General features: G+C 36.8%; 1 protein-coding gene across 1 annotated transcript in view; it reads right to left on the bottom strand.

The window, feature by feature from the left end:
• Window positions 1–12,068, bottom strand: part of LOC132039423 (ATPase 10, plasma membrane-type-like) — a 33,000-nt gene extending 20,932 nt beyond the window's left edge. The window contains exons 1-5 of the mRNA XM_059429906.1: window positions 11,798–12,068; window positions 11,417–11,469; window positions 4,942–4,994; window positions 4,820–4,853; window positions 4,635–4,716 (exon numbers count right to left, since the gene is read on the bottom strand). Coding sequence (XP_059285889.1) covers window positions 4,635–4,716; window positions 4,820–4,853; window positions 4,942–4,994; window positions 11,417–11,469; window positions 11,798–12,068 — 493 coding nt within the window. The remainder of the gene's footprint in view (window positions 1–4,634; window positions 4,717–4,819; window positions 4,854–4,941; window positions 4,995–11,416; window positions 11,470–11,797) is intronic.
• Window positions 12,069–14,084: the final 2,016 nt, after the last annotated feature.

Genomic DNA, 14,084 nt, shown 5'->3' with positions numbered 1-14,084 from the left:
GCTCGCAAACGCACCGCACCTGCATTGCATCATTGCTTTGCGAATGCTCGCACACGCACCGCACTGCACTTGCATTGCATCATTGCTTTGCGAATGCTCGCAAACGCACCGCACCCGCATTGCATCATTGCCTTGCGAATGCTCGCAAACGCACCGCACCTGCATTGCATAATTATGTCTTGCGAATGCTCGCAAACACACCGTATATACATTGCTTTATTATTTTCAAATGCCGTGCAAACGCATCATGCCGGCTTAGAAAGCCTCATTTCGTCATTCGGCTTAAATAGCCCATCCGGTTTAAGGCCTCATTAGTCATCGCTGAAAGGCATCATTCCCATGAATCATCGGCCTAGAACCTCATTTGCATCGGCATCAGCAAGGCTATCATTTAATCTTTGCAGCTTTTTCGCGGATTTATTTTACATCGCTTTATTTTCGATATTTATTTTACTAACTATCTTTTATCTAGCTTAAGTTTCGCAGGAGCTCTAGCGCAACGTGGAACTATTTCTTCGGCGCAGTATGTTGGGAAGGAAGTCAGACTTCCCGACAAGGGTCGAAGATCTACCTCGAATACTCGTCTCCAACTATTCCGCCTGCTTTCCAAAGATTTCTAATTTTAAGAATTTTCAAGTCTCTACCATAATACCCAGTGTCTCCATAACTCGACACTGGGACAATATTTTGCGAAGATTCGCACCAATCAGGATTCGTCTTTCGTAGGTGTCGTAGTTATCCCAGAACTACACGCGGCCTGATTCTCGTGCAACCCGAGATATGTAGGCAACTCGGAGACCGGAGTTCGGCCATAATCTTCGTAATCGTCTTAAATTTTCTATACCCGTAATCCTCGCAAGATTTTCTTCACCCGTAATTTCTTAAAATTTTCTTTACCCTTAGTCCTCCAAAGTCCTTTAGCCGGGACAAAATAGGCTACTAAGTCAACGTCTTTGCCCCGAAAATTCTTTCATCATTACCTGGGCAAAGAGGGACAAGCTGTTGACACCCAATTTTGTCCCGCCTCTCCTCCGAAATACCTATTTTTAGCAAATTTAAAAAAAAAAAAAAAAAATATATATATATATATATATATATTTTACTATAATTATTAACCTCTTATAAATACCGGCGTTTCATTATTCTATTACGATTATTATCTATTATTATTATTATGATTATTCACAATTTTTATCATTTCGGTATTTTACCAGCTTATGCACACGCATCGCATTTATCTTCACGTAATTTAATAATAACATCTACTTACTGTTGAATTTCAAATATATTATCGCACGGCTATTAAATAATAAATTTTATCTCTCTTTCAAATATATTATCGCACACGGCTATCATTTTATTTCTCATCTAAATACTAATAAATACATACTTTTGGTCATTGTGAAAGAGGGGTTTCAGCCGCACAAAATTACCCTGAGGAAAAAGTTTTTCGAATCGCCTAAAAACCCTTCTCTGGAAATAGAGTCTTTTTAGACGCACAAAATTCCTTAAACAAAGAGTTGGGGTCACTTTGAATACCTCGCAAAAACAAGTGTTTAATCGCTCAAATCCCCCTTTTTTAAAATACTAGTTATCCGAGCATACGCAAGTTCGAAGTTGGTGGTTTTTTTCGAGGTATATCGGAGATTCGAATCCCACTTCGCTGCACCCGAAGAAGGTAATCCTTCTTCCTTTAAATTATTTCGCATCGTTTATTTTATTATCTATTGTCTCTGTTGGGTTCGGCTTAAGTTTTGCGTCATCAGCCAATTTTGTTATCAGTAGCGGCAGTTTAGTATACCTATTCAGATTTGTATTTGTTAGTTGATATAGAATGTGCTAATGTGGTGGTTTGCATGCCCCTGTCCGTGAATCTTCTCTTTTAGTTGTCTTGAATTTATAATTGTTTCCCCGCTTAGCCGTGTTCTAGGATGTTATTATGGTAGCTTTCAATCGCTGGTCGAATATATGCTTATGTGTGTAAATTGGCATCCTGATTAGTTATATTCATTGGTAGTTTCAAGCATGTTTAGGTGTATTAGTTTTCATCATTGTTTCAGGTTCAGCCATATTGTATTGCTTAGTTAGTAATCTAGTATTTATCATGTCGTTAGCCCAACTTCGTTATACTTGGTTTGATTTAATCCACGTTTAAGTATTACTGCATTGTTAAGCTTAGTTCATACTCTTAAACAACTCATGTAGTCTAATCACAAGCTCATTTCCAGCAGTTATTTATGTTAAAATTGAATTGGTTGTTAGTTCAAAGATGTTAGATCAACTGCCTTCCAGTGTCATTTAGGTCGGTATCTATGATGAGTAAGCATTCTATGTTGATTAATATGGCTGTCATTACAAGGTTGTCCATTCTATAATATAGATTAGATGTTGATTGGTTTCGAACAATGTGGGCAGAACATACATTAGTCTAGTAGTCTATTGTTTGATAGGTATAATATTATGATTTGGATCAAATAAGTTAAGTGTGTACATTTAAATGATCATGTCTTATGTGCCATTTATAGCCCAAACAGTCTTAGATAAGTATGATTTTGTTGTTGATTTGGTTTGCATGATCAAACATGTTCCTTTAAGCCTATGGCATTACAAATTTATGTCAAATATGTGTTGTGGTCATAAATATATACTTGCCCTGTTAATAGGCAGTGGAGGGCCCACTTTACAATAAATTCTAAGTGGTTTCGAACTTGGCTGTTAAATGGGGAAGTAGTATAAGTTCCATCTTTCGTCTGAAAATCTGTTGCTTAGAGTGAATTGTGAGCCGTTGGCAGGGGTAATATTTGGATGTAATCATTAGTGTTTGCCTTGTTAATATGAAGAATGTGGACTAAACTGGGTCAGAATATTATAACTACTCCTCCCGTATTCAGTAGGTATTTTATATATCGTTTACCCATCATATTTGGGAATTGGTATGTATCACGAATCGGCGGCATTTTTAGCCATGCACGTGTTGCGTATACAAAATGCCTGATTCAATCTTTTTCAAGTGGCCGAGTGCTGTGAAATGTTTAGTCTAGATCATATGCATTTTCGTGTAAGTAAACATGTACATTTTTTCGTGTTTGTTTGCCTTAGCCAGATTAAAATTAATTTTCTTATTGCTATGTGATAGTATTTGAGATTTCTTCCTTTGAGTTATGAATCTTGCATTATTAATTATCTAGGTTCATACTAATCCTTTTCCTTTTTTCATTTTTTATGCACGACCACCGCGTGCGAGTCCGAGAGACTCGTCTTCTCCCGCATTCGGTGTTGGGCTAAAAGCACAACGCAATCTCTCTCGTGTTAACTCAGCAGCAGCAGATCCGCAGTGATCGGTCAAAATGGACCGATTCATTTAATTTCATATTATTGGGCCGAAGCCCAACAGTAAACAGATCCAGCAGTCCCAAACGGGCTGGCCCATTGATTACTTGCCTCTTTTTATTTTTTATTTTGTGCATTTAATTTGTATTATGCCACTAACCCTTTATCTTGTTTTTGTTTTCTTAATTTAGATGAATTCTTAGCGAATTAGTGGGATTTAGTTTGTAGTGATGGGTAGATAATTTAAAGAGGAGACTAACAGTTAATTTCATGGGCTTCATTTTTTCGTTAAAATCATTCACATTATCTATAATATTTATCCTAAATTATTCACGTTATCTGTAGTGTTTATTTTGAACTTATTTAAGTTATTTATAATATTTATCTTTACTAGAATCATTGATTTTCAATAACGAGAACATGTGTTTTGAATCAGAGGATTACTTTTTGTTTCTTCATCATCTTAGAGATTTGAAATACCGTGGACATGCAAAATATATATTTAAATGTTGCAAATTCGATTTAATCACGCATTTCCTAATCAAGCATGAGTAATAAAAGAATAATAAAAGGAGAAACTATTACTTATAAAATAAAGCTAGATTTTGTTTGCACCGTCATATTCACATGATATAATTTTATTCAAGGTTCAAATTTACTAAAAGCTATTACTTATATGCAAGCTATTATAGTTTTCGCAAGTCTCATTTTTTTAAATCGCATTATTATATCCTCATCTAATGCCTTAGCAACATTTATAAGTCTTATCTTAAAATAGTATTTAAAGTTTCTTTTGTGCGAATCATTATACCTTCTACAAATCTTATTTTAAATAGCCTTATTGCATTTCCATTTAAAGCTTTAGCAACATTTATAAGTATTATTTTTAAATAGCATTATTATATATATATATATATATATTTTATTTTTCTATTTTTTATTTTTTAAGTAAAACCTTAGTAACATTTACAAACCATTTCCTTAACATTTAAATGCTACATTTGCATCTTTAGCCTTAATGAATTAACCTAAGTTTGGCCGGTAAACCGTAGTTAGCGGATCCTAGAGGATGCCTAATCCCTTCCCTTTAGGATAATTAGAACCCTTACCTAGAATTAAACTTAAGCAGATCATTAACGGAGGTTTAGATAGCTTTACCTTAGTTAATAATTAGGTGCCCTAATTCACCTTAAAATTAATTAGGTGGCGACTCCTTAAAAATAAGCAAATAGGAATCTCCAATATGTTGTACTCTAATTTAACCCGTTTAAAATGGGGTATAACAGTCATGGATAAGACCTTACCATCATTTAGAATTGCAATTATCAGTACCATGAATGGAGGAAAGTCGTATTCCCATATCAGTGCCAGAAGCATGAAACCAAGCTGCACAAGACAGATACATAAGTTTATCGCGTCTGATCATAAAGTTAGACTAACTTACGAAACAGCTCAAAATGAAGTAGTTAACAGGAACTCGATGCTTTACCACTATTCGTATGGTTATGGAAACAAAGACAAAACTGCATGTTAGGAGTAGCAACCCATTAAATGAAGTACTAATAAAGATAACAAATCATATAGAGAAAACACTCAGATTCTAGATTTGACTTAACTGTATTTTTCATTCTTTGAAATATAGCCCTACTAGTCAAAACAGCACTGTCACACCCCGACGAGGGGCATGATGGGAACCTAGCCCTATCGACCGAGTACCACCCGGCGTATACTGACATAATCTCAGTACAACTATCTTGGCTTGAAATGTGATCTCACAGTAACATAGAAAGACACCTGCACGCAGAAAAGGCCCAATACAACGGAAGACATATGCGTGATTCATTTATACAACGGAAGACATATTTATGATCATACATTTATATATATATGTGTGTGTGTGTGTGTGTGTGTGTGTGTGTGTATTTATTTATTCTCTAGCCGATGAGGCTGCCACAAGAGCATCATAATCAAACGAAGGCATGATCATACATTTATACAACGGAAGACATATGCATGATCATACATACATATATATATATATATATTCTCTAGCCGACGAGGCTGCCACAAGAGCATCATAATCAAACGAAGGCCGACGAGGCCGTACTTGACATCTACATACATCATAATGTCTATGAGCCTCTACATATACATGACATATTGGACGGGACGGGACAGGACCCCGTCGTACCCAAAAGATACATATACATAACATGTAAACATAGTATATACCAAAAGAGCAAGCCCGGTACAATGGCACTTGCTGACGACCCGCTGAAGCTCATAGTCCTACTGAAAAGGGTCCTTCGTTCTGTTTGTCAGGACCTGCAGCACGAAGTGCAGTGTCCAGTATGATGGGACGTCAGTACGGATAAAAGTACTGAGTATGTAAGGCAGGAAACAATAACGCAAATAAGACATAAATATAAAAGAATAGAAGTAACCTGAGCTATCTGAGGACGTGCAATATGCAATGCATGAGTTTAAAAATCATATGCAAGTATATACATATAGTAGCATCATCCCGCGTCATCATCCCGCGTCCGGGGCATCTCGTGTCCGGGGTAATATCATAACATGCCCACTGCAATGGCGTGCACATCTACGTGCTTGCCCAACCGACTATAGCGCCACACAGTGTAGTAAAATAATGAATACATATATATTCAATGTATGAGGAACTAATAGAAATGACATATGGCCCTTTCCGAGTGATGTAAGGTCTATAACCTCAGAATAACGTTATGGAAACTCATATCAACATCAAGAAACCATTTAATGAAGTTAAACATCATAGAAAGAGTCGATCAAATAACTAAGGCATTATAATTGAAGTACCAAGCAGAGGAATGGAATGAATTTTTGTGGAACGCATTCATGTTCAAGTTGGATTCGTGCCAAAGAAAGAAGGAAACGAACACCTTACATACCTTGTATATTGTGTAGTAGCTTTATAGAGATCCTTAGCCTGTAGTTTGATCAACGTCTCGGCCTATAATAACGGAGACACTTTCGTTAGGTTAGGAATACATTTGTATATCATGTATACATTACGTATATCGAATGACGATTCGTTGTAACGATTCGGGCAGCATTTTCCCTATTTCTTTTACATTCCCCAGTTTATACAACATCCACCAACAACAACAACCAAGCTAGTTCAACTTGATACAACTTCAATTCAACTCTAACGTAACACCCACACTAGTATATACAATCCTTCTCTTCCAATTCCGCCTAATACAAGCTAATCCCGCCATTTTGACAGGAATTAATCTCAATACACCATGAAAGAAAGGGAATGTTACCTCAATTCCACTTAATCAGCCCCTAATTCAACTTGTACCCATTTGCACCAATTATCCAACCCAATACGAGGAGGAAGAAGTGAATTATGGTGTATTTACAAGCTTCCCAAGGGTGATTTCGACAGACTTAAATAAAAATAGAAAAAGTTCCACCGCCTCAAAATTACACATGGCACCATACATTTGTAGGGTCATACATGGCTCCGTACTTCTCAGATTTATGAACTGTCAGTTGCATTGGAAAGAAAACTCTCTGAACTTCAACTTACATAGGTTATCAGTTCCATAAATCCTCACATTCTAGGAGATATGCCTCTCTTAAGTTGGATAAAAAATCCTATCTGGAATTCTGCCAAGTTTTTCCAAAGTTTTGACAAACTTAATTCCTTCGATTCGCTTGATCCCAGAACCTTTAGACACTTACTTAGCACCTGTTAAAAGTCTTCCTAACTTTGTAAGGGTTCCATGACCTCTCCGGATTACGTTACTTTACTTACAACACAAACAACACGAAATTTTTTGAGGTGTAACATCCTTCCCCCCTTAAAAACATTCATCCTCAAATGTTAAACTCTCAGAGATCTTATGAAAATTTTGGTAGAACTTCCTCTGTAATTGTAATACTACCAACTTATCACGTAGCAAACCAACAACACAATGCCACACAGGGCTACAACAATCAGTAATAACAATGGCCTCACATAACTAATGACAATAACTGATAACATATACGTACCTGAAGGTTATGATGTCTTAGCCTGAACCTCCTCTAGGGAGCGATAACAAATGCGGATACATGAATTTCATATCTCTGTATAACACCCTTGCCAATAGACTCTATACAATAAGGAGGCCCTCATAAATATCTAGCTCATTGAGCGACATACATCGCTCTCTTACCTTTTCTAACCAATCATATCCCTTTTTGACTTTAGGCATCATTATCCTTATAATTGATACTTTTTCCACTTCAGCAATTCCTATTTCACCTCTTTTACGCTCGTAAATCATTGGCATATTTACACTCAAGGATCATATTTAAACACATACGTATCTTTTTCATGTCTTACCTCGAGGGAAAAATACAACTCCCATCTAATCATATCGATGTCTCATTGATATAATAAGAGTACATTTGGTCTTGGCATATACATATAAGTTGAGTTTATTAAAGGAAATTGAGGGACATTCGGCAAATAGATAAATTTAGCAGTGAACAAATGAGGGTGTTTGGACTTCATTTCCTCTTCGGCTTCCCAGTTCATCTCTTCCCTACCCTTCTTTTTTCCATCGCACCTTTATGGAAGCCACATCTTTAGTTCTGAGCCTGCGGACTTGCCTATCAAGGATGGAAATTGGCTTCGTAAGTTAGGCTATCCGTGACTTGCATATCATTTAATGGCACAATCCTTGGAAGATCTCCAATGCATTTCCTTAACATAGACGCATGAAAGACAAGATGAAATGCTTTTAATCCTGACAAAAGTCCCAGTTTGTAAGCTATTTGACTGATTTTTGAAGGATCTTACAAGGGTCAATGAATGTCGGACTGAGTTTCCTTCTTACCAAATCTCATAACACCCACCATAGATTATATTTCCAAGACTACCCCATTGCCAAATCAAAATTCTAGGTCTCGCCGTCGTGCGTCTTAATAGGATTTCTGACTACTTTGAACTGTCTTGAGTCGCTCCTGGATCAGCTTTACTTATAACGTCCAGCGAAGATCTTTTCCTCAAACTTACTCCAACTGACTTGAAACGGATTAGTCGAGCGAATGGTGTGAAATGTAATATCTGGTGCGAGGTACAATATCCTTCCTCCCTTAAGGACATTCGTCCTCTAATGTAAGGGGGGGTGTATGGGTGTATCATTAATAGAAACTAACTTATCACAATATAATTCAACAATTCATGCATACAATTGGTTATGTATTGGCTATCCGTAGATATCAATCCCTGTATTCTTAGTTATCTGCCTCATCCTCGTGGTTTAGCCCTTAATCGCTCAACGCGCTTTTGTCCATACATTGGCTATTGTTCCACTTCCTCGGACTAACAAGAACGGACCTTTAAGTGCTCATACTCTGAATGTTATCCTTCTTCTTTTTTTCCATTGGATCGCCTTTAATCATAGTTAGCTTTTCCCACCAGGCTCTGTGAGTATTTTATTCCCAAAAATTTCCTTTTTCTTCTCATTCTGTTCTTGGGGTTGTGGAAAAGAAAATATCATTCATAGAAATCAGGGTCGAAGCATGATGTTAGTGGCTAATACCTCTACTCAGTTATTAGTTGAGAAGATTCCCAGGCCACCAATGCTACGAACATGTCATGAGCCTTAGAGGCAACTGAGTTGTGTACTACTTTTGTAGCTGCTTCTCCTTGCCCCTCAGTATTACTTCATCTTCTCGCCCCTTCGTCTGCATCTAGGTTCCTAGCTGTAATGTGCTGTCATCGACTTTGGGTCTTATAGGACGTCTCTTTTTTATAGGTTTTCTTCATATGTTTTTCCTTTATAACCATCTTCAGTGTTCGTCCCTTCGAGTCTGGACCTATGGTCTCCTATCACTGCATCCCTTTGTTGTGTTGCACTAACCTCAAAACTTTATTCCCTTACTCAATTACGGATAACGTCTCCCTCATTGTACATTCTCATTTTATGTTTCCACACGTTATGCATCATCTGCGTAGTATCTCTTGTTTGGCACAGAACTAAAGGTATCAATTACCATTGCAATGTCCTCTAGATCTGGTACGCAGCTTACCTCAGCTATTCGGGTTTGTGTGCTTCCCCTTATTTAAGACTATGTAATCCTCTGACTTATTCCAACTCGCGCCTTGTTTACAAGTGTTTGTGTCATTGTTGCCCCTTTCTATATGGTGATTTACTTCACTAGGATACTTTCTCACGTCATTCCTTCTATAGGAGGGCTAACTTATCATCTCACCACCATTCCTTCAACATGTGCACAGCTCCTCGTTCATAGTTACGTCTTTCTTAGTCTACTATCGACTTTGGGGTTCCTTTACTTTTCTTATTAGTGCTAAACTATCCTTATCTTTATAGCCTTAGCCCCTCGAGTACACAAATGCCCAACTCTTGTTTCTCTTCCATTCTCCTTTATCGCGGTCATGTCATTCGCACCTATGTATCTTCTTCCTCTCCGCTTTAAGGTTTTTTACGACCTTTTTCGCATTGTCCTGACTTTCTTGAGGTCTATCGGGGTGAAATTCGATTTGCTAGACATACATTGCTCTCTTGCATGAATTGACTGAGATGATGTACCCCAAAAGCAATATCAAGTCTTGTGTTGGTGGGAAAATTAAATATCAATTCTTGTGTTGGTCCCCACCAGTTTTCTGTATTGAGTTGGATCTGTTAAAAGGTTACCTTATTTACCCTTTAACTTCATATTAGGATCTAGGGGTGAACTAAGACTGATGTATTGATGACAGTCAAATTCTTTGAGCAAGTCAAAGAGAAACTTTCTTTGGGAAATAACCACGCCATCTTCCTTATATAACACCTCTATGCCGAAGAAGTAATGAAACCTTCCCAGATCTTTAATTTTGAATGTATCACGAAGGAAGTGTTTCAAAGTAGTGATCTCAGTCTTGTCAGTTCTACTAAGTAAAACATCATCCACGTATATGGCTACAAAAATAAATGAAGTACCAGTTTTATTATAGAAAAGCAAATAGTCATACATGGAGTGTGTGTAACCTCTTGAGTTCAATGTTTCAGTGAGATTCTCATACCACTGTCTACTAGTTTGTTTCAAGCCATAAAGAGACTTATTCAGTTTACACACAAGACCCTTAGCACCAGTATCTAAAACCTAAGGGATATTTATATAAACTTCCTCATGCAAGTCACCATGCAAGAATGCATTATTCATATCAAGCTGGAAAATATCTCAATGTTGTTTAACTGGTGCTGCAATGAGTGTTCTCACAGTTGTCACTTTGACAACAGGTGAGAATGTTTCAGTATAGTCAATCCCGGGGTACTGAGTATACCCTTTGACTACTAATATAGCTTTGAATCTCTTAATAGAACCATCTGTCTTGTGTTTGATTTTATAAACCCACTTACATCCAATTGGTTTCTTTCCAACTGGTAAAGGAACTAAACTTCAAGTGTCGTTGGCATGGAGAGCCTCAAACTCTTGTGTCATAGCAGCCTGCCAAGCAGGATCTAGAGTTGCTTCCTCATAAGATGATGGTTCACAATCATGACAAATGTTTCTTACATGATGCTGATTATCAGAAACTAGAGTATTAGAAGTTATATGGTTGTGTAAAGAGAAGAAAGCAGTTAAAGATGTTGTGTCAGGCTTTAAGATGGGTAATGTGTGTTCATAATATTATAAATAAGATGGTACCTTAGATGTCCTAGATGGTGTCCTGGCTACTATAGGCAGTTGAATAGGGCTTTGGTCTTGCACATGTAGTGATGTTAATGGTGATGTAGTATTTGATAGTGAGGGTGAAAATATGGATGAAAAAGACTGCTGAGGTGATTCTAAAATGTGAGATGGCAAAAGAGGACTTATGTTATTAACATTACTATGATTTTTCTGTATAGGACCGGACAACTGAAGTACATGAGTGATAGAATCATCAGCAAATGGCACAACGTCAGGAAATGAAGGAAACTCAGGTGAACTGTAGAAATACAAAAAGGAAAAACATTTTCATGAAATATTGCATCTCTAGAAATACGCAGTTTCCTTGTGGTCAGACTTAGAACTTTATACCCCTTTACTCCAAAAGGATAACCAATAAAGACATGTGGGGTGGTTCTAAGGTCAAATTTGGTTTTGTTTTATCTAGATGTAGTGGGAAAGCACAGACACCCAAAGCTTTTCATGTTTGCATACTTGGGTGTCTGCTTATGTTGCACCTCAAAGGGGCTCTTGTTGTGAAGAAGAGTCAAGGGCAATCTGTTAATGATATAGGTTGTTGTAAGCACACATTCTCCCCAGTATTTTATTGGGAGTTTGGACTGATAGAGTAAGGCTTTTGCAGTTTCAAGGAGATATTTGTGTTTTCTCTCCACCACACCATTTTATTGTAGCATGTATGGGCAGGCTTTCTGGTGTAAAATTCCTTTGGATTGAAAGAAGGAGGTTGTTTCTTGACTGGTAAACTCTAGACCATTGTCAGTTCTGATCATTTTGACAGATGTATTAAATTGGTTTTTGACCATAAGAACAAATGCTTTTAAAACTTGTAAGGCATTACTTTTGCAACTAAGTAGATGAGTCCAGATGGCTCTACTGAAGTCATCCACCAGGGTAATGAAGTATTTGTAATTATCATATGTTGTCACATGATATGGACCCCACAGACCAACATGAACAAGTTCAAAGATAGCTGATGTGTTGGTTGTTTTATCAGGAAAGGGTAGTCTGGTTTGACTTGCCATTAGGCATATAGTACAAACAAAAGGTTGTTTAGGAGAAAATTTCACTGGAAGAGGTATTCCTTTCATCTTAGCAAAGGGGACATGCCCTAGTCTGAAAAGTCACTGTTACGGTTCGCATTTTTGCGGGCGAGGTTAGCGATCGGAAAAGCTACTTCGAACTCGTTGGTGCTCTTTCGGACTTTGTTTTAAAAGAGTCGCCGCCTAATTTTTAGGAAATTAGGAAAACCGATTTTGAAGGGTTTATTCATACGCCGTGAAAAAATCCTTCTTAATCCAAAGTTCTAGGTAAGGATTCTGGTGATCCCCTAGGGAAGGTGTTAGGCACCCTAGTATTAAGGATCCGTACTATACAGTTGACTTTCGAGTTCCAATGTGTGAGTATTTTCATGAACTTTTTATTTAGTGTTTATTTCCCGCAAAAAATTTGTCATATTGCGTATCATTTAAAAAAAAAAAGAGTTTAATATATCCCCTTTATATACAGGGTATTTAGGTTTGAATTTATGATATCCAGGTATAATTAATTCCTTTTATATATAAAGATAGTAGTTTTGCTTATAGTAAAGAAAAATAGAAAGTTCAATTATTTACTGGATTTGAGTAACCAAATTTTGTCTATGCTTTACTCACACGTGGGCCGGGTTAATCTATCTAGTATGCTTCCAGAATATCCTTACCTAAGTTTTATAAGTTAAGCGTAATTTCAAATTGTTTGGACCTTTCAGAACTTTTTGCATGTTTCACGTGACTGGTTTTTTAGGAAAAAAGATGGATTATACCCGTGATCAAAGAATCCCATGAATACTCATCTTTTAAACATACTTGCATTTATATCTATTCTACAACTAGTCCTAATTTTATTTTAAGGGACACAAACTTCCTTTTAAGTAAAACCATTTTTTATAACAAAAATACCTGGTCTGTTTATTAAATTTGTGGGCCTTTGCCCAGAAAATATTGTCTGGTTTGATAAAGGAGGGCCCAATGGGTTTTAAGACCAAGATGACTTTGTTTAGGTTTTCTAAAGAAATCACAATATATGGACTGATTTAGCCAAATCAATCCCTATTCCGAACTGTTTTGACACATAGTTTTTGGGCCAAGTTTATTTGACCATAAATTTGTATAAGAATCAGGCGGGTTTTTCCCTTGGCCTAAGAAAAGACCCTCTCGTTATTACTTTGTTTCAAAATACTAAGCTGAGTAGGTTTTATCCTAAAAACAGTTCAATGAATATGCATTTTTCCTGAGAAAAAGTCAAGTGGGCTACAACCCAAAATATCAAAATTGTTTACCCAAGTCCAGAACCAGAAAAGTATGCTTTTAAATCGTTTTTGAGAAGTAAGGCCTTTTACCTAGTCTATTTTTTCTCTAAATTGCTACACAAATTATTTACCATTTTTTCGCATGTTTGAAATCTTCTCCAGTTTATTACTTGTTCAAATTGTAGTGACTATCTCCTATTTTTGAAATATTTTTTAAAATCAGTACGTGTTTCCAAAATTTAAAGAAAATCAGGTGCTAGAGTCAAAACTAAACGGGCATATGTATCGTTTTACTAATATGTCTAATTCATAATAAAGGGTTCCAATAATTTTGTGAATTTACAAGCAACAGAATACAAGAAGAAAATATAGCAGCCATACGATGGAAATGAATAAAATGGGGTGTACCAAACCCCAACCATTTTCACTCATGGCTGGGCCTTCGTATCTTTTTTACCCATGATTGGGCCTTCAATATACTAGCTTCACTTTCTTCTTTTTTGGACTCAAAGACGTTTGAAGGATGTATTCCTTATTGGGCTTTTAGCCCAACAAGGTGGCTGGACCTCAGCCGAGTGGCCATGCAGTGGAAGGGGGGGGGGGGGAGACAAAAGACGCCGGTTAGTTTATATTTTTCTATCCCTATCACACATATAATATGTACACATATATGCACAGTATGTCACTACTTTATAAGTCCTACTCTATATATGAATATACAACATATGTATACACAATATATCATATTTAC

This window comes from Lycium ferocissimum, chromosome 12, assembly GCF_029784015.1.
Source record: "Lycium ferocissimum isolate CSIRO_LF1 chromosome 12, AGI_CSIRO_Lferr_CH_V1, whole genome shotgun sequence".
Classification (NCBI taxonomy): domain Eukaryota; kingdom Viridiplantae; phylum Streptophyta; class Magnoliopsida; order Solanales; family Solanaceae; genus Lycium; species Lycium ferocissimum.
This window is presented reverse-complemented; position numbering and strand designations above follow the sequence as displayed.